Source organism: Salvelinus fontinalis, chromosome 20, assembly GCF_029448725.1.
Source record: "Salvelinus fontinalis isolate EN_2023a chromosome 20, ASM2944872v1, whole genome shotgun sequence".
Classification (NCBI taxonomy): domain Eukaryota; kingdom Metazoa; phylum Chordata; class Actinopteri; order Salmoniformes; family Salmonidae; genus Salvelinus; species Salvelinus fontinalis.
The window spans coordinates 15,653,301-15,677,386 of NC_074684.1; the positions used below are offsets into that span (position 1 = coordinate 15,653,301).

At 41.6% G+C, this 24,086-nt stretch overlaps 2 protein-coding genes across 3 annotated transcripts; both read left to right on the top strand.

Annotated features, from left to right (window-relative positions):
- Positions 1-2,051: 2,051 nt before the first annotated feature.
- On the top strand, positions 2,052-11,839 carry LOC129817373 (cyclin-C-like). Of its 2 annotated transcripts, XM_055872533.1 has the most exons (12): positions 2,052-2,224; positions 2,659-2,765; positions 7,201-7,285; positions 7,758-7,827; positions 7,984-8,035; positions 8,187-8,242; positions 9,191-9,226; positions 9,329-9,420; positions 9,503-9,570; positions 9,675-9,754; positions 9,844-9,962; positions 10,073-11,839. In XM_055872533.1, exons 1-12 carry the CDS (start codon positions 2,193-2,195, stop codon positions 10,125-10,127), a joined length of 852 nt encoding a protein of 283 aa, XP_055728508.1. In that variant the 5' UTR covers positions 2,052-2,192; the 3' UTR covers positions 10,128-11,839. The 2 variants fall into 2 exon arrangements, with proteins under 2 accessions (XP_055728508.1, XP_055728509.1); XM_055872534.1 differs by lacking the exons at positions 2,052-2,224; positions 7,201-7,285 and having other exon boundaries at positions 2,678-2,765.
- Positions 11,840-12,155: 316 nt separating this feature from the next.
- Positions 12,156-23,973, top strand: LOC129817375 (failed axon connections homolog). Its single transcript, XM_055872537.1, has 6 exons — positions 12,156-13,027; positions 15,110-15,245; positions 15,432-15,628; positions 15,894-16,111; positions 16,480-16,596; positions 18,980-23,973. The coding sequence occupies exons 1-6, from the start codon at positions 12,768-12,770 to the stop codon at positions 19,270-19,272; spliced, it is 1,221 nt and encodes a 406-aa protein (XP_055728512.1). The 5' UTR covers positions 12,156-12,767; the 3' UTR covers positions 19,273-23,973.
- Positions 23,974-24,086: the final 113 nt, after the last annotated feature.

The following is a 24,086-nucleotide window of genomic DNA, read 5'->3' on the forward strand; positions in this document are numbered from 1 at the left end:
CTATGGGGAAAATGAATGGGGAAAGAATAGGTTTTTGGGATTACACCGAAAATAAGGTCTGAGGTTAACACAGGTTTAGGATTGTGCTTTACGTGCCTTTTTTGAACATAAATGCATCAAAATTCACAAAAAGTGATCTTAAATTGGTTCAAACGTTTCGGGCAGCCTTCCACAAGCTTCCCACAATAAGTTGGGTGAATTTTGGCCCATTCCTCCTGACAGAGCTGGTGTAACTGAGTCAGGTTTGTAGGCCTCCTTGCTCGCACACGCTTTTTCAGTTCTGCTCACATGTTTTCTATGGAATTGAAGTCAGGGCTTTGTGATGGCCACTCCAATACCTTGACTTTGTTGTCCTTAAGCCATTTTGGCACAACTTTGGAAGTATGCTTGGTGTCATTGTCCACTGTGAAGACCCATTTGCGACCAAGCTTTAACTTCCTGACTGATGTCTTGAGATGTTGCTTCAATATATCCACATTATTTTCCTACCTCTGATGCCATCTATTTTGTGAAGTGCACCAGTCCTTCCTGCAGCAAAGCACCCGCACAACATGATGCTGCCACCCCCATGCTTCACGGTTGGGATGGTGTTCTTCGGCTTGCAATCTTCCCCTTTTTCCTCCAAACATAACGATGGTCATTATGGCCAAACAGTTCTATTTTTGTTTCATCAGACCAGAGGATGATTGCTGTTGTTCTGGGATTGATTTGCACTTTCACACCAAAGTACGTTCATCTCTAGGAGACAGAACACGTCTCCTTCCTGAGCGGTATGACGGCTGCGTGGTCCCATGGTGTTATACTTGCGTACTATTGTTTGTACAGATGAACGTGGTACCTTCAGGCATTTGGAAATTGCTCCCAAGGATGAACCAGACTCGTGGAGGTCTACAATTTTTTTTCTGAGGTCTTGGCTGATTTCTTTTGATTTTCCCATTATGTCAGGCAAAGAGGCACTGAGTTTGAAGGTAGGCCTTGAAATACATCCACAGGTACACCTCCAAATGAATAATATGATGTCAATTAGCTTATCTGAAGCTTCTAAAGCCATGAGGTCATTTTCTGGAATTTTCCAAGCTGTTTAAAGGCACAGTCAACTTAGTGTATGTAAACTTCTGACACTAAAGAATTGTGATACAGTGAATTATAAGTGAAATAATCTGTCTGTAAACAACTGTTGGGAAAATTACTTGTGTCATGCACAAAGTAGATGTCCTAACCGACTTAACAAAACTATAGTTTGTTAATAAAAAATTGTGGAGTGGTTGAAAAACGAGTTTTAATGACTCCAACCTAAGTGTATGTAAACTTCTGACTTCAACTGTATATGTTGTGTAATTTTTTAGATGTTACTTGTTAGATATTACTGCACTGTCAGAGCTAGAAGCACCAGCATTTTGCTTCACCCGCAATAACATCTGCTAATCACGTGTTTGTGACCAATAAAATTTGATTTGATTTTAATATTATTTTTGTCATGAGATGCTGGATTGTTCCCTTCCATACTGCAGTGTTTGATCTAATGCATTCTGGGATTTTCTTTCTTCTTCTGTTATTTAAATGAAGGGGAATATTAATTATTATAGACAACCCACAACATGATATTACAATATTTCCAGACCACTGTAATTATTTTTAATTGTTTTAGGAGAATGAGTTTTTTAAATGAAATCTTTCAATCTCATGCTGCATGGTATTGGTAGCCATACATGATTTCAGATTAAACATTACTATGGTGATATGTACAATAAATAAGCACTTTGAATGACCTGTATATTGAATTTCATTTAATTAAATTCTTCTTCCTTTAATTCAAATTCAATTCAAATTCTTCTTTCTGTGGAGTGTGAATTCAAATTTAATTCAAATGTAAGAATTGAATTGGAATCAAAAAGCAATTTGCAACTCAATTCATAATCGACCCCAACCCCGATGGTTAGGCAACATCGATACTGTAACAACTGTATATTTACACGCAAAATTAGACAACAGGAGATGTGCGTTTCCCACCCATTTAGCAACCCAGACCCAGCTAAGTGGAACCCAAGCACATCACGCCCCAGTCGCCGTCAGAACAGCATTGAGTGTTGCACTGCAAATTGATTAGCTGACCACTTTTTTTCTATGTCCCGTCTCATCTTTCAAAGATAAAGAACATTTAAAATAACATTTTCTACCTCAACTCATAAGCCATGGCTGGGAACTTCTGGCAGAGCTCGCATTAGTAAGTATTCTGTCCGAACGTGATATATTAGGACTATGTGTGGGAAAGAAACTCCATTGATTTGGGGCCTAGCTAGAGTTAGCAAGCTAGCTTGCAACCGAAATTCAGCTTTTCTGCCGACTCCAGTCTTATATTATGTCAGTATTAGTGTACCGGACGAACATTTAGTAGTAATTTTTCTTAGTGGTAATTAGCTAGATATGAATGCTGAGATTTATTTGTAGAGCCAGCTAAGTATTTTTTTGCCCCTAGCGAGCTGGCTTGACAGCTTAGCCACACTGACGTTAACTTTGTGCGCAGGTCGTCAAGACATTTTTGTGTTATTGTTTATTTCTGACGCACCGCTCTCAGATTTCCTATCAGCAGTTTTGTTGTTATGATACTGTGTGTATGAGAGGGCTTGTTATGGTTGATTGTCTCCTCTCTTTCACTAGTCTGCAGTGGGTCCTGGACAAGCAGGACCTGATGAAGGAGCGTCAGAAGGACATCAAGTTCATGTCTGAGGAAGACTACTGGAAACTGCAGATCTTCTTTGCCAATGGTATTTCTTCAGACTCATATGCTATGATAAATCTGTGTGGTGGGAGAATGGTTTTACTGTTAGGGAAATGGTACAATGTCGCAACATTAATTACCCTCAAATCTCATTTGACACTACTCCTAGCAATAACCGGCAACAATTACCTATATTTACATTTGAGTCATTTAGCAGGAGCAATTAGGTGCCTTACTCAAGGTAAGTGCCTTACTCAAGGGCACATGGACAGATTTTGATTTTTCAACGCCGATACCGATTTTTCAACGCCGATACCGATTATTGGAGGACCAAAAAAAGCCGATACCGATTAATCGGCCTATTTATTTATTTGTAATAATGACATTTGCAACAATACTGAATGAACACTTACTTTAACTTAATATAATACATCAATAAAATCAATTTAGCCTCAAATAAAGAATGAAACATGTTCAATTTGGTTTAAATAATGCAAAAACAAAGTGTTGGAGAAGAAAGTAAAAGTGCAATATGTGCCATGTAAGAAAGCTAACATTTAAGTTCCTTGCTCAGAACATGAGAACATATGAAAGCTGGTGGTTCCTTTTAACATGAGTCTTCAATATTCCCAGGTAAGAAGTTTTAGGTTGTAGTTATTATAGGAATTATAGAACTATTTCTCTCTATACCATTTTTTATTTCATTAACCTTTGACTATTGGATGTTCTTATAGGCACTTTAGTATTGCCAGTGTAACAGTATAGCTTCCGTCCCTCTCCTCGCTCGAACCAGGAACACATCGACAACAGCCACCCTCGAAGCAGCGTTACCCATGCAGAGCAAGGGGAACAACCACTCCAAGTCTCAGCGAGTGACGTTTGAAACGCTATTAGCGCGCACCCCGCTAACTAGCTAGCCATTTCACATTGGTTACACTAGCCTAATCTCGGGAGTTGATAGGCTTGAAGTCATAAACAGTGCAATGCTTGAAGCACAACGAAGAGCTGCTGGCAAAACGCACGAAAGTGCTGATTGAATGAATGCTTATGAGCCTGCTGGTGCCTACCACTGCTCAGTCAGACTGCTCAATCAAATCATACTTAGTTATAACATAATAACACACAGAAATATAAGCCTTAGGTCATTAATATGGTCGAATCCAGAAACTATCATCTCGAAAACAAGACGTTTATTCTTACAGTGAAATACGGAACCGTTCCGTATTTTATCTAACGGGTGGCATCCATAAGTCTAAATATTCCTGTTACATTGCACAACCTTCAATGTTATGTCATAATTACGTAAAATTCTGGCAAATTAGGCGGCCCAAACTGTTGCATATACACTGACTCTGCGTGCAATGAAAGCAAGAGAAGTGACACAATTTCACCTGGTTATTATTGCCTGCTAACCTGGATTTCTTTTAGCTAAATATGCAGGTTTAAAAATATACTTCTGTGTATTGATTTTAAGAAAGACATTGATGTTTATGGTTAGGTACAGTCGTGCAACGATTGCTTTTTTCGCAAATGCGCTTTTGTTAAATCATCCCCCGTTTGGCAAAGTTGGCTGTCTTTGTTAGGAAGAAATAGTCTTCACACAGTTTGCAATGAGCTAGGCGGCCCAAACTGCTGCATATACCCTGACTCTGTTGCAAGAGAAGTGACACCATTTTTCAGAGTTAAAAGAAATTCATGTTAGTAGGCAATATTAAATAAATATGCAGGTTTAAAAATATATACTTGTCTATTGATTTTAAGAAAGGCATTGATGTTTATGGTTAGGTACACGTTGGAGCAACGACAGTCCTTTTTCATGATTGCCACCGCATTGATTATATGCAACGCAGGACACGCTAGATAAACTAGTAATATCATCAACCATGTGTAGTAAACTAGTGATATGATTGATTGATCGTTTTTTTCAAGATAAGTTTAATGCTAGCTAGCAAATTACCTTGGCTTCTTACTGCATTCGCGTAACAGGTAGGCTCCTCGTGGAGTGCAATGTAATCAGGTGGTTAGAGCGTTGGACTAGTTAACCGTAAGGTTGCAAGATTGAATCCCCGAGCTGACAAGGTTCAAATCTGTCGTTCAAGGCCTCCCGGGTGGCGCAGTGGTCTAGGGCACTGCATTGCAGTGCTAACTGCGCCACCAGAGTCTCTGGGTTCGCCCCCAGGCTCTGTCGCAGCCGGCCGCGACCGGGAGGTCCGTGGGGCGACGCACAATTGGGCTAGCGTCGTCCGGGTAAGGGAGGGTTTGGCCGGTAGGGATTTCCTTGTCTCATCGCGCTCCAGCGACTCCTGTGGCGGGCTGGGCGCAGTGCGTGCTAACCAAGGGGGCCAGGTGCACGGTGTTTCCTCCGACACATTGGTGCGGCTGGCTTCCGGGTTGGAGGCGCGCTGTGTTAAAGAAGCAGTGCGGCTTGGTTGGGTTGTGCTTCGGAGGACGCATGACTTTCGACCTTCGTCTCTCCCGAGCCCGTACTGGAGTTGTAGCGATGAGACAAGATAGTAATTACTAGCGATTGGATACCACGAAAATTGGGGAGAAAAGGGGATAAAAAAATAAATAAAAATCTGTCGTTCTGCACCTGAACGAGGCAGTTACCCCATCGTTCATAGGCCGTCATTGAAAATAAGAATGTGTTCTTAACTGACTTGCCTAGTTAAATAAAGGTGTAAAAAAACGCACTTCCTCGCATTCTGTGAGGTTTTGTGGCCTACCACTTTGTTGCTCCTGAAGGTTTCCACTTCACAATAACAGCACTTAAAGCCAATGTTTGTCTATGGAGATTGCATGGCTGTGTGCAAGATTTTATACACCTGTCAGAAACGTGTGTAGCTGAAATAGCAGAATTCACTAATTTGAAGGGTGTCCACATACTTTTGTATACACAGTGCATTCAAAGTATTCAGACCCCTTGACTTTTTACACATTTTGTTATGTTACAGCCTTATTCTAAAATGTATCAAATTGTTCTACATACAATACCACATAATGACTAAGCAAAAACAGGTTTTCTGAAATGTTTGCAAGTTTTTATAATTAAAAAAAAACTGATATCACATTGGCAGCGATTACAGCCTCATGTCTTCTTAGGGATGATGCTACAAGCTTGGGAGTTTTCTCACATTCTTCTCTGCAGATCCTCTCAAGCTTTGTCCAGTTGGATGGGGAGTGTCGTTGCACAGCTATTTTCAGGTCTCTCCAAAGATGTTTGATCAGGTTCAAGTCCGGGCTCTGGCTGGGCCACTCAAGGACATTCAGTGAATTGTCCTGAGGCCACTCCTGCATTGTCTTGGCTGTGTGCATTGTCCTGTTGGAAGGTGCACCTTCACCGCAGTCTGAGGTCCTGAGCCCTCTGGAGCAGATTTTCATCAAGGATCTATCTGTACTTTGCTCCGTTCATCTTTACCTCGATCCTGACTAGTCTCCCAATCCCTGCCGCTGAAAAACATCCCCACAGCATGATGCTGCCACCACCATGTTTCACCGTAGGGATGGTGCCAGGTTTCCTCCAGATTTGACGCTTTGCATTCAGGACAATTGGTTAAATCTTGGCTTCATCAGACCAGAGAATCTTGTTTCTCCTGGTCGGAGGTGCCTTTTGGCAAACTCCAAGCAGGCTGTCATATGCCTTTTACTGAGGAGTGGCTTCAGTCTTGCGACTCTACCATAAATGCCTGAGTGGTGGAGTGCTGCAGAGATGGTTGTCCTTCTGAAAGGTTCGCCCATCTCCATGGAGGAACTCTGGAGCACTGTCAGAGTGACCATCGAGATCTTGGTCACCTCCCTGACCAAGGCCCTTCTCCCCCAATTGCTCAGTTTGGCCAGCTCTAGGAAGTCTCGGTGGTTCCAAACTTATTCAATTTAAGAATGATTGAGGCCACTGTTCTTGGGGACCTTCAATGCAGCAGACCTTTTTTGGTACCATTCCCCAAATCTGTGCCTTGACACAATCCTGTCTTGGAGTTCTACGGACAATTCTTTCGACCTAATGGCTGGGTTTTTGCTCTAACATGCACTGTCAACTGTGGGACCTTATATAGACAGGTGTGTGCCTTTCCAAATCATGTCCAATCAATTGAATTTACCACAGATGGACTCCAATCAAGTTGTAGAAATGTCTCAAGGATGATCAATGGAAACAAGATGCACCTAAGCTCAATTTTGAGTCTCATAGTAAAGGGTCTGAATACTTATGTAAATAAGGCATTTCTGTTTTTTTATTTTTAATACATTTGCTAAAAAAAATCTAAACCTGTTTTTGCTTTGTCATTATGGGCTATTGTGTGTAGATTGATGATGGAAATGTTTCATTTAATCTATTTTATAATAAGGCTGTAATGTAACAATGTGGGAAAAGTCGAGTGGTCTGAATACTTTCCAAGTGCACAGTGTCGTGTGTCTTGTAAGGTTGCTGTTTGACGCAATTGAGGTTAGATGTGCTTTGTGTTCGACTAATTGTTCTGTTCCAGTGATCCAGGCACTGGGGGAACACCTAAAGCTCCGCCAGCAGGTCATTGCTACAGCAACCGTCTACTTCAAACGTTTCTATGCCAGGTGCTTATGCCATTTTCATGACAACAACACTGTGTTCTATTCATCAGCGAATTATAAATGGCACTAGGGGAGCATTGTATAATATCTACAGTGCCACCACATGCGCCTAAATATTTTGCTGTGCGACCTGGAATTTTAATTTAGGAGCACCAGGGCGCCTAGAAAAAATCACCCAGATGATAATTGTTGGAATTATTATTTCACTGTACCGCAGCCCTTGAATTCCATGGAGAATACACTGAGCGCAGTTTTTCACCGTCATGCTTTCCCCATTTACTACAAAGAAAACGACTTGTAACTTCAAATATTTTTAATTGTGCTCCTACATTTCTTTGTGTGTTCCTACATTTTTCAACTTTCAGCTCCCTGTAATTTTTGTATTTATTTTTAAACGGTCAGCGTAGAGCCCTGAGCTTGTTCCAAATATCTTTCTATTCCTCCCCCTCTCTCTCTCTTATTTCTTCCTCTGCAGGTACTCCCTGAAGAGTATAGACCCAGTGCTCATGGCTCCTACATGTGTGTTCCTGGCCTCCAAAGTGGAGGTATATATGGCCTGACATCCCACTGCCTTTCCAGTTTTCATAGTCTGTGTGGGAGTAGGGATAGGGTTAACTGCTCTGTAACGTAGTCTTTGATAGTGCACCCCACCCTACTCCATGACAGCATCCTCAAAGCCCTTCTGTTACTGTCTCTTCCAGGAATTTGGTGTTGTTTCAAACACTCGTCTGATCTCGGCAGCTACGTCTGTGTGTAAGTAAGGAGACACGAAGCGTTTCCATTTAGATATGATCTTATATTGAACATGACAAATACACTCTTGCTGTGGTACAAAGGCTACATTCATTCTGATGGGTTGCATTCATTTGATGTCAAATCTAACAAGTGTTTTTGTTTTGTACAGTAAAAACAAGATTTTCCTATGCCTTCCCAAAGGAGTTCCCTTACAGAATGAACCATGTAAGTCTGACCTAATCTTGCTGTTGAAATCATTTAGGATGTGCTGTATGAACAGTTCTTAGGCTAAACAATGTAGTATTTATTATAAAGTTAAATGATTGAATATAATTCATTGTTGTAGCTAGATGTTACGATCATGTTGCATTGTGGTGGGACCGATCCCTGAGGCAACACACTCACTATATTGTGGAATCTTTATACTTAAGCACTATGGTCCGAGGTGGTGTGGTATATGGCCAAAAAGGCTGTTCTTAAGCACGACACAACACGGAGTGCCTGGATACAGCCCTTAGCCGTGGATTATTGGCCATATACCACAAACCCTGGAGGTGCCTTACTGCTATTATAAACTGGTTACCAATGTAATTAGAACAGTAAAAAGTGATGTTTAGTTATACCCGTGTTATACGGTCTGATATACCACGTCTTTCAGCCAAACAGCATTGAGAGCTCGAACCACCCAATTTATACACCAGTCCTTTACGTTGTGTGTTGTAGTTAGGTATCAGTATGTTGGCATCTACGGAGATGCCACATTCCACAACTAGTGTTCGCAAGCCTATGGCAAAACTCCCATCGCCATGGGAGGTGATTTTGACCGTGGTCGGTTGCGTCCCCTCATCGGGGCGTATCTATCGCTGTGGCGCTAAGTGGAATACGATTGCAGCGCCGGTTATTTATCTACTGATTCCACGGAGTTGCCAGGACCACGTTGGGGCTGTCCTAACACCTTGTAGACAATTATTGATTCTCTGGTGGTGTGGCGCAATGAAGGAGGTGATTATTCACACTGTAGGGGTTCAGTTAGCAGAATGTTGTTATTCCCAGATACTGGAAATATTCCCAGATACTTCCCAGATAATAGAGAGAAAGGGATACAAGTTGAGACTATGACACTGATATATTTACTAAACTGAGTTTGTACTTCATTTGCTTTCCTCATTACAGATATTAGAATGTGAGTTCTACCTACTAGAGCTCATGGCAAGTATAGAAGGTTTTGTCTCTGTCACAGTACATTCAATGCTAGATGTCATCCATTTGTTGGATGGATGGATTATTTAATTGATTTCATGCGTGTTCCAGGACTGCTGTTTGATAGTATACCACCCCTACAGACCCCTGCTGCAGTATGTGCAGGACATGGGGCAGGAGGACATGCTACTGCCATTGGCCTGGTATGTGTTTTTTTTTTTTTTTTGCGGGAACATGTATTGATTTGATATGAGAATATTGAAACACTGTCTTATTTCTTTATAGGAGAGTAGTGAATGACACGTATAGGACAGACCTCTGTTTACTCTACCCTCCCTTCATGATCGCACTAGGTAAGACACCCCGTCAGGCCTCTCACATTTCCTACTAGTAGATATTCAGCTCAATAAAATATAGGTGAGGTGTTACACACACATTCTTCCCCCTGCATCCACAGCATGTCTGCATGTTGCCTGTGTGGTGCAGCAGAAAGACGCCAGGCAGTGGTTTGCTGAGCTCTCTGTCGACATGGAGAAGGTACGGCCACACAAAACAAATGGCATATTAATACATCAATCGGAGGGGAAAGCTGATTGTCTGTGCGGTAACGTATGTGCTCTGCTCAGATCCTGGAGATCATCCGAGTCATCCTGAAGCTGTACGACCAGTGGAAGAATTTTGACGACAGGAAGGAAATGGCTGTAGTGCTCAACAAGATGCCTAAACCCAAGCCGCCTCCCAACAGGTACAGAGATCTATCCTAATCTCACCTTAGTGTTCCACTTATGAACTGTGTTACATGAGCCATTCACTTCCTGTCTCAACTAACTGTTTTCTGTTTTGTTTGTGTACCAGTGAGAATGACCAGAGCTCCAGTGGGAACCAGAATAACTCTTACATCCAGTCATAGACAATGGGATGTCCACCTCGGCTCATGTATGATAACTCATCAGAGAGATGGCCACAGGAATGCTGGCATTAGCCAATCGGCGGCAGCAGTCCTGTGTTTCCATCCCTCAACAGTTAAAGGGCGCGTTCCTGTGCCCAGGTGTTGCTAACGTAAGATCTGCCATGCAACACCTGGATAGGTATTTTACGTATCAGCTAACCACATCTTATAGCAATATAGTGCCCGACCGGCACAGTTCGCTCGCAACCATTGGTTGATGCATTCAACGTCTGAGCAGGGGAACGCGACCAAAACCTTATGGACCTAACTGTGAGAAACAGGAGGATTTAGTAAGGGCGGGGGGACTACTATGAGTTGTGATGATCCTGACTTCCTTGAACACACTCGGGGAACAATCATATAATATGGAGCTCCGTGGGACCAGAGAACTTGATCATTAGTGATTGTGATGTGTGAGTGTCCCATTTGGCAGTGTCTTCATTCCTCAGGGAGAATAGTAGTCCTTTTTACTGGTATCGCTAAGATGATGGGACTCTGTACTGTTTGAGATGCGTTCTGAAAGGATGTAAGGCTGTTCGATTGTGTGACCCGATTGGATGTCCTGCTATCTAAGGTCTACATTGATTGGTTACAGAGCTTAGCAGGTGAAGTCATGGGGTAGAATGGAATTTATGGGGGTATACCCGCTAGATTCAAGTGTCTTCATTACCTGTTATATCTCCAGCCTTTGTAAATAGCTTTACTCATGTTTTTCATTTCATCTTTTGTGTTTTGCTTGATTGGGCAAATTTGCTTGGGTAGAAATCATGAAATGTATTTGCTGTCTGCTTCAAGTAAAACTGCTCAAATATGTTTACTATCATGATATAATTAGCCTGCAACAAAAACGTTTTATTTTTTATTCTGCTTTTTTTATGTGGAGAATTGTTAGGTTCACATTTTTGGTGGGGAAGGCAGGTGGATTTTTAGCTGTGTGTTCTTGATTGCATATTAAATCAGTCCTACACAAGCCAGGGTCCAATGTTTTCTGTCTGCATGTACCATGTATTTAATCAAATTGAATTGTCACAATACCTTTGTGTGCATATTTACTTGTAGATATTGATATATTTTCTGTACAATAATACAGTGGGAGGTGTGTGTGAGGTTGTTTCTCTTGGTTTCTGTATGTGTACGTGTTAATCTGTGTCCAGAACTGGGTGCTTGAATGCCTTACAAAATAAGCTGCACACGAGCACACTGTGTCCTATTGCAGGGAAGTGATGGTTTTTTTTTTTTTTCGGGGGGGATTTTAGTGGTCCCTTTGGGTGCATCCCAATAGTCTGAAGTGAATTCCTCTCCTTGTTATTGGTTGCTTCATATACACTTATGTGAAAAGAAAATCTAGATGAAATCAGACTGTTGGTGTTTGTGCTCCATATTACTTTCACATACCGGCTGTTTGCAAGTCATTAAAGATAAAGGAGAGAGAGGATCCAGCTTTTAGACTATTGAGATAGTCTTTTGCCTCAGAGTTCCCTTCCCCTCTACAGGCTCCATTTATCAACTGTGTTTACTTGACTGACTGGGATTAGCCTACTAAGGTGTTGCCCCCTGTCTCTATAGATACACAACATGAAAATGTGTTGTTTATCAAGTATTGGCTATTACTTGAACTGTATTTCTTTTTGAAAATATTTTGTGGTAATAAAATGAATATTGCAGTAACCAAATGGGTATATGCCGCTATAGCTCCTTCTTTGCACGACTGAATGTTTTATATTATTTGTATTTCAGGGGCGTTCAGCTGTTGCCTGACGCATGACCATCCTGACCGACCCATTCTCGTTTCGCTTCACTTCACTCAAAATATTCAAATCAAAGTTTATTGATCGCTACACATTTGCAGATATTATCGTAGGTGCAGCGTAATGCTTGTTTCTAGCTCCTAAAGTGAAGTCATGCAAAACAATACAGACATAATCCAAAAATAAATAAATTAATCGGTATAGCGAAACAGACTCGAAACTCGCGAGACTTCAGGATGGTTTTAGGCCTACGATACGAGGCTAACTCAGTTGTATAAGCTACCAATTCTAGCCCTACATTCTAGTGTTGCCTGGATTTAATTTTGTAATGGTCTAAAAGTTTCTAGAACTACTGATCATCTTGCAACAAATAAAAGTCATAGGCTACACCACCATGCAATAGTTAGGCCTATATGACTAGTGCGGTATGTTGTGGTAAGGAGAGTTAATGTAGAGTCGTTACGTATTAGTGTTACCAAAGCTGCAAAGCAGACATATTATAAAGTTTATGGGAACGGTATTTTTTTTTTAAGTAGCCCATGCAATTAGCCTACATTGAAGATGCCAGGAAATTGAGTAGCCTATGCTATTGCCCAACTGATCGCAAAAACAGAGTTTCAAAGGTACAGCTATCGTGACGTCACTCATCCGCGGCAGAGTGAGAGAGCGGCGACGATCGGCTGCGGAGGATTCCGACCCCGCAGCGGGGACGGGACAACCGCCAGGCGAGATGGCCCCTATCCCTTTCTTCCTTGCATCCCGCATCGCAACGACCCCTTGGCACGCATGAAGCCCCCGTTGATGAAGCCAAAACCGGCCAAAGCAAGGCAGAAAAAGGCCACTGAGAGAGAGAATGTACTGGCGCGTCGGGTTCGCCTGGACGCGCTCGTTTGTGGTTGATCTTGGACGGAACCAGAGCTTCTCCTTCGGCTTGTGCGGCTCCAATGAGCAGCTCTCGTTGTATGGGTACATCATCGCCTACCCTCTGCAGGACTACGGCGGGATCATGCCGCTCCTTGGGTCGGACTCGTGGTGGCGGAAAACGCTCTATCTGACCGGGGGCGCTCTGCTTGCCGCCGCTGCCTATCTACTGCACGAGCTGCTCGCCATCAGGTAGGGTTCCAAAAATGAATCCAGCCTAACGGCCCGTGTCCGCTTGAAGGAGATTCCATGTTTAGTCGCGTTATGGAAAGAAAATAAATTAACCAATGAATCACGCAAATGTTATGCCTCTTCGTATTCCAGTGATTGTGGCTATTAGGCCAAGATGTCAAATTAAAACCATCCATTGATTTGTTCATATGTAGCGTGAAGCCTGGTATTTGAGATATTTGTGTGTAAATACAATAAGATCATTTTCATTGCTGCAAAGGTTGACTCTTATTTATTTACGATTTCTCAAGGGCATGGGATGATAGGGCATGTGATATTGGCTAGATGGCTGTACCCAAGCCAAACATGTCTTCTCGTTTTCTGTCGAGTCGAGTCTTGCGGTATAGAAAAACATTGCGGTTGTGATAGAATGACCTTTACTAACCTCGCACTTGAGAGAAGTATACAGATAAAAGCCAGGCCCGAATATGTATTAGCTAAAAGGAATTGACCATCTGTGACCGAAAACTGCAGCTTCGCAGTAGAATCCCTAGATTTTAGCTGAAATATTGTCTGGGGGAATTGAGTTTGGTCGCTGCGGTCCTTAAAAAACATCTCGGGTTACCTGCAGCGATAACCCCAAGGCCTACTCAGCTAGATAAACACATTCTTACAGAGATGGATGCAGGATTCGATTTGAATTGACTTCACACTACACCACTAGGAATCACTGTGGCCTAAAGCTTGTTGTTGTATACACAAAAGGGCATTTTGATTGACTGTCTTGTTTTTTTACATGTGGCTAGCACTGTGTGTGTTTTCTTATAACTCTTCTTTTTACTCCGCCTGTACTCTATCTTAGAGACCCGTTTTAAATCGATCTCTAAGTAGTTACTGTCTAATTTACTTTCCTTATATGTCCTTACACCGAAGTGATTTGCATTCTATAGATAACTGGATCAATACGTTTGTTTTTTGAGGTATGTGGGCATTTCAGCACCACCGCTAAATGGACAGCTCCTCAGTATTTCAGAACATGCAGTCCTAGTGTTTCAGCGCCTTCAAAGTAGTAGACTACCGGTAAACAACTCCCTTTCAACTATTTTCAATTAATAAGGCCCCTATTTGTGACTATGTTGGTCAGTACGAACGTGTAATAGGATCAGCTACAGTGACCATGATAATGTATTGCAATATTTCAGTTGGTTGTGTCCTACTCGTTTTGACATTGTATTGTCCCGGTGGCAATGGCGCCCTTGCCCGAGGAAAGTTTCAGCATGGTCTTGTGCAAAGTTCTCTGTGATAGATAGCTGTAAAACGGGATCTACTGTAGCACATGAGATTGTTGTGTAAGATCTAAGAACATTTCCTTGATTATTTTCAAAGTACAATTTGATCATTAGCCTATAATCGACTCCAGATATATGTAAAATCTTGGAAGTGTCATGTGTGCACTATAGCCTACTAGGGGATCCTGATATCCAGAGATTCTAAAATAATGTACCGTGTGTTTGAATTGGGACATAATTTGCACTAATTTAATATGAGGATGGCCTTGCTACTCTCGGAGTTGAGGGTTTAATTCCCACACATTTATTTTTTGATTTCCAATTGGTAGTTGCAGTCTTGAACTATCTCCCGTATGGACTCGGGAGAGGTGAATTTCGAGAGCCATGTGTCCTCCAAAACACGACCCGCCAAGCCGCACTGCTCGCTTTACCCGGAAGCCAGCCGCACCAATGTGTCGTAGGAAACACCATACAGCTGGCGACCAAAGTCAGCGTGCATGTGCCCGGCCTGCCACAAGGAGTTGCGTGATGGTACAAGGACATCCCAGCTGGCCAAACCCTCCCCTAACCCAGACAACGCTGGGCCAGTTGCCTCATGGGTGTCACGGTCGCGACACAGCCTGGGATCGAACCCGGGTCTGTAGTGTCGCCTCTAGCCCTGTGATGTAGTGCCTTTGACCGCTGCGCCATTCGGGAGGCCTGCACACATATTTAATGGATATATGCACTAACCGTAAGTTGCTTTCAATAAAATGTATAAGAATGAGTGATTAGAATGTGGAGCTCAAACTGCCTTGCTCTGGCTGGTTCATAGGAAAGAACAGGAGCTGAACTCTAAAGATACCATCATCCTCCACCAGTTCTCCAGGCCAAAGAGTGGTGTCCCATCTCTCTCCCCCTTCTGCCTCAAGATGGAGACCTACCTGCGCATGGTGGACCTGCCCTACCAGGTGTGTTTGTGTGCGAGAGAGAGAGAGATGGGGAGGGGGAGAGAGACAGAGAAAGAGAGAGCGATGTTTGGGTTGGTGCGTAGTTGAATTATTTGATGTAACATTGTGTCATTTTCTATTGAAGAGTAACTGACCATTGAAATTCCTTCTTCCTCTTTCCTTTCTCTTTCTCCCTCTGTCATGCAGAACTACTTTGATGGGAAGCTGTCTCCCCAGGGGAAGATGCCATGGATAGAGTACAACCAGGAGCAGGTGTCTGGTACAGAGTTTATCATCGACTTCCTGGAGGAGAAGCTGGGCGTGAGCCTCAACAAGAACCTCAGTCCCCCGGAGAAGGCTGTGTCCCAGGCTGTCACCAAGATGGTGGAGGAACACTTCTACTGGTGAGACACTTCCTGACACTACAGCAAGACATCCACTAGATGCTGCTCTGTTGGGAGACCTAATTTATTTGATACTGAGGGATAGGATGATAAACTAGTGAATGTGATTGCGTCGCAAACCATTACATCTGTCCCTTGAAACTCACAACCCTGGTGTTGCAAACTCCATGCTCCAACCAACTGTGCCATCGGGACCACACTTTATCAGCGTATGGATTTGAGATACTGTTGACCTAACGGACATCACGTCTGTGTGTGATGACAGGACCATAGCGTACTGTCAGTGGGTGGACAACCTGGAGGAGACCCAGAAGATGCTGGCAGTGAGTGGGCCACTGAGTGACCTACTCAAGTGGATCCTGAGTCGCCTGACTGGCAGCATTGTGAAGAGGGAGATGTACGGCCACGGGATTGGACGATTCACCAAGGAGGAGGTCTACTCTCTAATGGAGAAGGACATGCGGACGCTGGCCACCCTACTCGGTAGGGTGAGGGTATACTGTAGATAATCATTCAAATCACAATCCTACAGATCATCATCCCCATCTCATTTCACAAGGTACAGTCTGCAGCCTTAGAAGCCTTGTTAATCTCATAACAGGGATACGGCCAGCTGTAGGTTCCATTGTGGTTTAATTAAGTTACTTGGGTTTACAGTACTATGGCCAGTTTCAAGTGCTTAAAGGAGCAGCCTTTTCATAACAAGATACATTGTACAATTCTGTCCTCTTCTGGAGAAAGTAGGATACTACACCATGAGGACTTATATCCAGTCAAAATTGTACCCCCATGTCCCTTGTTTCCATACAACATTCTTCTCCCCCCCTGATTCTTGGTATTTTTCTGGGTAGGTGATAAGAAGTACCTGATGGGTCCTAAGCTGTCTATGGTGGATGCCACTGTGTTCAGCCATCTAGCCCCTGCCATGTGGACCCTGCCGGGCACAAGGCCTGAGCAACTCATCAAAGGTGAGTTTCACCAACAAGCCACATTGCGTGTCGTGGTTAACATTACTCCCCAGAAAGGGCCTACATGGGTTCCAAAAAATTTATAAATAGCAAGTTAGGGCAACAGTGAGGGCAATCACCTACTTAAAAAGAAAGATAAGGAACCATTGTCATGCAGATCTTACCGCCCAATATTCCTCTTGAATGTGGATTACAAAACCATTGCTAAAGTATTGGCTTTTCGCATATAAACAGTAATACAAAAGTTGATTCACTCAGATCAAACTCAGATCAAACAATCTCTGCCATTTTTTCAATATAATCCGTCATACTAAAAACGTGAACGCTCCAAAAGTGTCAGTATCATTAGATGCTGAAAAAGCATTTGATAGGGTGGGATGGGCATATTTGGTGGCTGTCTTCAAAGCCTTTTGTTTTGGTCCTGTATTTATCTCCTGGATTGAGCTATTGTCCAAATCCCCCAAAGCAGCGTGACAGGGATGACCTTTGTCTAGTTATTGTCTTTAGCCACAGAACCCCTAGCATCAATTTGAACTCATGGCTCAATCCGGGGCATAGAGTTTGGTGGAGATCAACATGTGATATCATTGTATGCAGATTACATTTTACTTTATTTATCTGAACCACAACATTCTCTGTCATTTATTTTACTCATGTTAGACACGTGTGGTGCTGTGTCAGGATTCAAAGCGAATTGGGAGAAAATTGACATAATGGCCATTTCAAATAATGATTTCTCAAGCTTAGAAAGTACATTTTAAAATGAACAAAGATGCATATGACATACCTAGGTGTACTGATACCATGCAATCAGGAGGAGGCATATAAAATCAAGTATTTTATTTTACTAGATAAGATTGAGTCCAATGTTCAGAGATCTCTCTCTATTTCTATGTTAGGTAGGGTCAACATAATCAAAATGAATATATTACCAAGGTTGATGTATTTCAGGTCCTGCCAGTTTCAATTCCATCCAACTTTTAAAATAAAATACATGGCCTGCTCTCCAACTTTATTTCGAATGGAAAGACCTCAAGAGTCAAATTGACTGTTTTACACTTACCCTATGAAGCTGGAGGTCTTGGACTACCTCATATGAAAATGTATTACTGGGCTGCACACCTGCGTTCACTTAACAATGGACAGCAGACTATCCTGTGCAGGGAGGAGTATCAAAGCCATAAATGTAATACCTTAGGATCTAAAATATATTCACTACTTCGGGTCCAAGAAAAAAACAGACAATCCAATGATTCTCAATTCAAAGACCCAATATTGCCAGGCACCTTTATTTGGAACAACCTCCTGTGTTTAATGACAACATCTTTAAGTTCCAAAGTGGCATCATGAATTTTGAACCTGTGTACTATGATGGATCTCTACTTCATTCAATCAACTACAAGACAGATTTGGATTATCCAAGGCCCATTTCTTTAACTTCTGACAACTCAGAAATCGTATTCAATTGCGTCAACAGAATCTGGATGAACATAAGGCATCTAGAATAGACAAAATACTGAAAGAAGCTGATATGCCAAAGAAGTTGATTTGCCAAGTTATATGAAGGGTTGATTTGAAACTCTATATCTAAAGGACGAAATTGAGGAGAACCCTTGGTCACAGATATGTGCAAATACTAAAACCTGCTCCTACAACCTAAGACATAAACTACTGCAATTTAAGATAATTCATAGGACTTACTATACTCCTGCCAGAATGCATATAATACACCCAGAAATGTCACATCTCTGTTGGATATGCAAAAAGCACAAAGGAACCCTATTACATATGCTGTGGTCTTCTGATAAAGGGATACCATTTTGGGATAATGTATGTTCTATCATTTCATTGTGTCTATGAATGTATATCCATCTATCTCTACGATTATGTCTGTTGGGAAATGTAAATATTGATGATCAATATCAGAGAAAGTTTTGTAATCTACGTCTAATTGCTGCAAAGAAAAGTAGAACCATCAATTGGAAGGCCTCATATTTACCCTCAATAACAAAGTGGAGGACTGAACAATCTAGCCACATAACATTCGATTTTGTATGTTATAAAATTGAAAAAAACAGAAGTGTTTAAGGAAATTTGGAAATCATATGTTGATCACCTTGGGGAATGTGTTGTATAGTGGGCGTTTTGTTTTTGTGTTGTTTGTGGGGTGATGTGGAACCACATTGTCAAATGTAAAACAAATTCTCAAACGTAAAAAAGAAAACGGGATAAAAAACTGTGATGAGGAAGAAACCTTGACAGCAATCAGACTGGAATAGACTCCCTCTTTATTGAATAAAACACACCACATTTTGACCCATTCTCAGCTGAGCTTGTTGACCTTTGCTTTGTGTTGACCTTTGACCCACCCTATCCGCTCCAGGCGAGCTGATCAACCTGGCCATTTACTGTGAGAGGATCCGCCGGCGCTTCTGGCCCGAGTGGTTTGTTGATCTGGAGGATTTCTGTTACGATGACACCACAGAGGACGACGACTCCCCGTCCAAACTCCAGGACCTGGGGCTGTACTCCCGTACAGACACCTTCCAGGACGAGGCCAGCCCTCCTCACACGCACACACACACAATCTCACCAGACAGTGACCTCACGGGCCACTCGCTCTACGACTCGGACATGGACACAGAGGGCTCTGAGATGGAGCAGCTCAAGTGTTGACTGCCGTATGACACACACACGACACACACACCGCCTGTAGGGGTCTCATTGCCCCCCCCCCCTCCCCACAACACAGCACCCTGTACCTGTTGAGCAGGGAATAACTACTGAGGGGCATTTCTGTTGCCAGAGGCTGTTGTTTGTGTTAATGAGTGATGGATTCAGAGATTCTACACACACAATGGGCTGGAGGAAATGAAAGACTGAATATAGATATAAAGGAATAGAGATAGAGGAGTAGAGAAAAAAAGGGAGTAAAATAGGAAGAGAGAAAAACAGCCAAAGAGGGATAGACAGAGGTAAAGATAAACCGATGGAGAAAAGAGTTGAGAAAAAGAAAGATCAGGAGTTAATGACGCCATCGCTGAGAAACTCCTCTACCTGGGCGACATCAACGCCTGTTGCCCAGTTTCGCATTGTCGAGTTGTTGTTACCACGACAACAAGGTGGTGTGTGTTACCTGTGTCCCCCAATTTGAGATGCATTGTGTGTTTGACGTACCATGCGTGTTTGACGTACTGACCCCGTGACTTGCGTCCTTGCAAAATATGAATCATTCTATTGATATTATATTGATATGTCAGACACTGTTCAGACAAGATGCAGATGAGTGCAGTTCAATATAAATATGTAATCAGATCCCAAATCTGATTTAGTATGAGTATACATAGTGTAGATAGCCTGCTAATTACATATATGATCCCAATGTCATATAATGCAAATATGTGGTTCTCCCATACAACATCTCAGTGCTTGTTAAATATGACCAAACTACCTGGTGACCCCCAACTAACCCCTTTATGCTGATCTAGGATACGTTTTAGAACTTCTAATTCATCCATTTGTTCCCAGAAGACTGACACTTTTCATCTGCAGTCAGGGCATTAAGTATTTCCTCAATCCTTTATAGAATAGTCTGATGTAATGGGGGTATTGGGGATGGGGGTATTGTAGATTGTGGGGACATCTCAAAAGTCTAAAGTGGCTTCCTTTCCTAGTCTCCTCTCTATAATCTGCATAGATCTGAAAACATTGGATAGGTGAAAGCAATATGGTGGATGCCTACTTCAACGTTCTTCCACTTGTCCAATTCTTTCATATCAGATGAAGAAAAGAAGAGGAGGAGAGGAAACTACTGGAGATCCTTAGTTGTGTGTACTTTTAGCCATTGAGAGCGGATGAAACAATCATGTAGAAATAGACTAGATAGACATGGAGTTGCATGGCTGATAGGTGCCAATGAAAATCACACTTTATCCTGCTGGTTATCTGTTATCTACGTTTCTACGCTGGCCTGTCTTAATGTTTACTGTGATGCAGTGTGTCTGTCCATATGTGTGTACCTCAGGCCAGAGAAAGAGCACATGCAATAGATGAAAAGAACACTTAGGCTTTTGCTCAGCATCTCAGTTTTCATCACATATAGCTGGTGTGTCCACCCCCCTTTAAGAGTGAATCTTATCTAGAAATAGAAGGAAGAGAATGGTCATTGTTGCTTTAAGCATCAATTCACTCTGTGCTAAGCATGAAACCACTACTATAACCCACAGTGTTGGTTGCTAGTCTTACTTAATAGTAGGCTGTGTGGAACAGTGAAACAGTCTATTCTAATTAGTCTATTTCTAGTGCATGGCTGATGTGTGTGTGAGTGTGTGTGTGTGTTTGTGTGGTGTGTGTGTGTGTGTGTGTGTGTGTGTGTGTGTGTGTGTGTGTGTGTGTGTGTGTGTGTGTGTGTGTGTGTGTGTGTGTGTGTGTGTGTGTGTGTGTGTGTGTGTGTGTGTTTGTGTGGTGTGTGTGTGTGTGTGTGTGTGTGTGTGTGTGATGGGGCGTAGAGTCATCGTACGTCATGAGTTGATTTCGAGGCCTACAACGTACAGGCATTCAGGCTGGATGATCACAGCTGAGCATGTACATATATAGATACAGATACATATATAGACACAGACACAGATACATATATAGATACAGATACAAACACAGATGCATATATAGATACAGATACATATATAGACACAGATACATATATAGATACAGATACATATATAGACACAGATACATATATATATAGATACAGACACAGATAATATATAGATACAGATAAAGATACACATAGTTACGGACACAGATACAGATACATATATAGACAAAGATACAGACACAGACATAGTTACATATATAGTTACAGATACAGACAGAGACACAGTTACAGATACAGATATAAACACAGTTACAGATACGAACACAGATACAGATTAAGATACACATAGTTACAGACACCAAGGTTGTGTCTTGGTATAGACAGACACAGATACATATATAGACACAGATAAAGATACACATAGTTGCGGACACAGATACATATATAGACAAAGACATAGATACAGATAGTTACGGACACAGATACAGATATAGACAAAGACATAGATACAGATAGTTGCGGACACAGATACAGATATAGACAAAGACACAGATACAGATAAAGATATAGACACAGATACAGATGCAGCCACAAACACAGAGACAGACACCGATACAAATATAGACACAGATACAGATAGTGATAGACACAAATACAGATACTGATAGATACAGATACATATACAGCCACAGTTACAGATAGATACAGATACAGTAACAAAGACAGATACAGATACAAATATAGCCACAGATACTGATAGACAGAGATACTGATAGACACAGATACTGATAGATACAGATACATATACAGCCACAGTTACAGATAGATACAGATACAGTAACAAACACAGATACAAATATAGACACAGATACAGATACTGATAGACAGAGATACTGATAGACACAGATACATATACAGCCACAGTTACAGATACACATGGCCACATTAGAGGATACAGAGGCAGGGCTCTCATCTTGTCTAATGGCAGCAGAGAATAGTAGTGAAGTAGTGTGGCTAGATTGTGTTCTCTAAGGAAGGAGGAGCGGTTAGTAATGCAAAGATGATCATACTGATTGTAATGGTAATGATGCTGATGATGATTAAGATCCTCTACAAACCTTATTGCAACTTTAATTTTCCTGCACAATGAAAGTGCTCAGACCACATGTCGCCACATCTGAGTACAAAACAGTCAGCCTCTATATCAAATCAAATGAATTTAATTTATATAGCCCTTCTTACATCAGCTGATATCTCAAAGTGCTGTACAGAAACCCAGCCTAAAACCCCAAACAGCAAGCAATGCAGGTGTAGAAGTGTAGGGTTCCATGGTGTGAATTTACACAGTGATACATAAGCCTTTGTGTATAGATGATGTATACCAGTCTGTCACTGTCTGTGTCACTCCCTATACCCTGTCTGCATGTTTCCTGCCTTCACTTATAAGAGCCAGGGGAGAGACACAGCCTTGGTGTTGACCGCTTAAGCCCGTGCCAGCATATTATTTATGTATTTATATGTAGTCTACATGATTTATTTTCTATTTATTTGTTTTCTATTTGTTTTGTGTATTTATGGATGGGATGTTATGAGGTTTTGTTTTTGCACTAATGTAATGTAGCTATTTATTTTCTATTTATTTGTTTTCTATTTGTTTTGTGTATTTATGGATGGGATGTTATGAGGTATTGTTTTTGCACTAATGTAATGTAGCTATTTATTTTCAATTTATTTGTTTTCTATTTGTTTTGTGTATTTATGGATGGGATGTTATGAGGTATTGTTTTTGCACTAATGTAATGTAGCTATTTATTTTCTTATGTTTGTTTTCTATTTGTTTTGTGTATTTATGGATGGGATGTTATAAGGCATTGTTTTTGCACTAATGTAATGTAGCTATTTATTTTCTTATATATTTGTGTACATGTGTTCTAATGCTGCCAATGAGGTTTTTCTTCAGATTCTCTCCTATTTGAACACGGTAACGAGTTGTATGTCGCTGTACGTCTATGTTGTGTGCAGTCCTCTTATTCTACTGGAACTGGGTTGCCATTGGTTTGTCAGAACTGTGTTGTAATCTCAATTTCAACCTGAAGCAAACCTCTCTTGGAATCGGGACATGTTCAAATCATGTTTGATGATTATGATTTGTTCCAGTAGACGTGTCAAAGCCCTACTACCAATGGGCATGCTTATGATGTCCCTTATCTAGTACAAATCTTTTCTCAAAACAAACCAAAAAACGATTGTGTTATCCTCATCCTACCATACCTCATCGCTTAGCTTTGTGCCAAGTGGAACGTTAACGTTGACAGAGGCTTTCCAGGGTCCTCTTTAGGATACTAAATAGAAGTTGCCCATAGTCACATATCTTGGATTAGCTGTCCCTCCTCTAATCTATACCTTAACCATGAGGGCCATGCAAAACTGACCTTAGATCAGTGTCTATGGGCAACTTTGTCCTACTCCGTTACAGATAGCAAAGGTCAGGGGTCAGAGTTCAGTCCTATTGTGTCCCTTCCTTGTTGAGATCTGTGCTATTAGACTACTAGAGCCATATTACATAGTCAGTCTGTGTTGTGTGTGCTGAAACATGTGTGGACTCTCATAGTGTATACTGGATATAGGTGAGCAAAAAAAGAAAATGTGTATATGAGCTAAAAGAAAAACTCTGTAACATAATAGATAAGAACTTCCTATGAATGTATTACCACTAGAAATGAGTGGCTGTATGAAAAAGAATTACTCCTAATATTTCATTAAATATAGCTGTGTTCATTTTAGCATGTGTGTTTTTGAGAGAAAAAATGGCATTGGATTTGACCATTTAAAAAAATATATTATTATTGTGTTTTGTTTTTTGGGGGGGGTTACCTGTGTTTTGTTTTCTATTGTG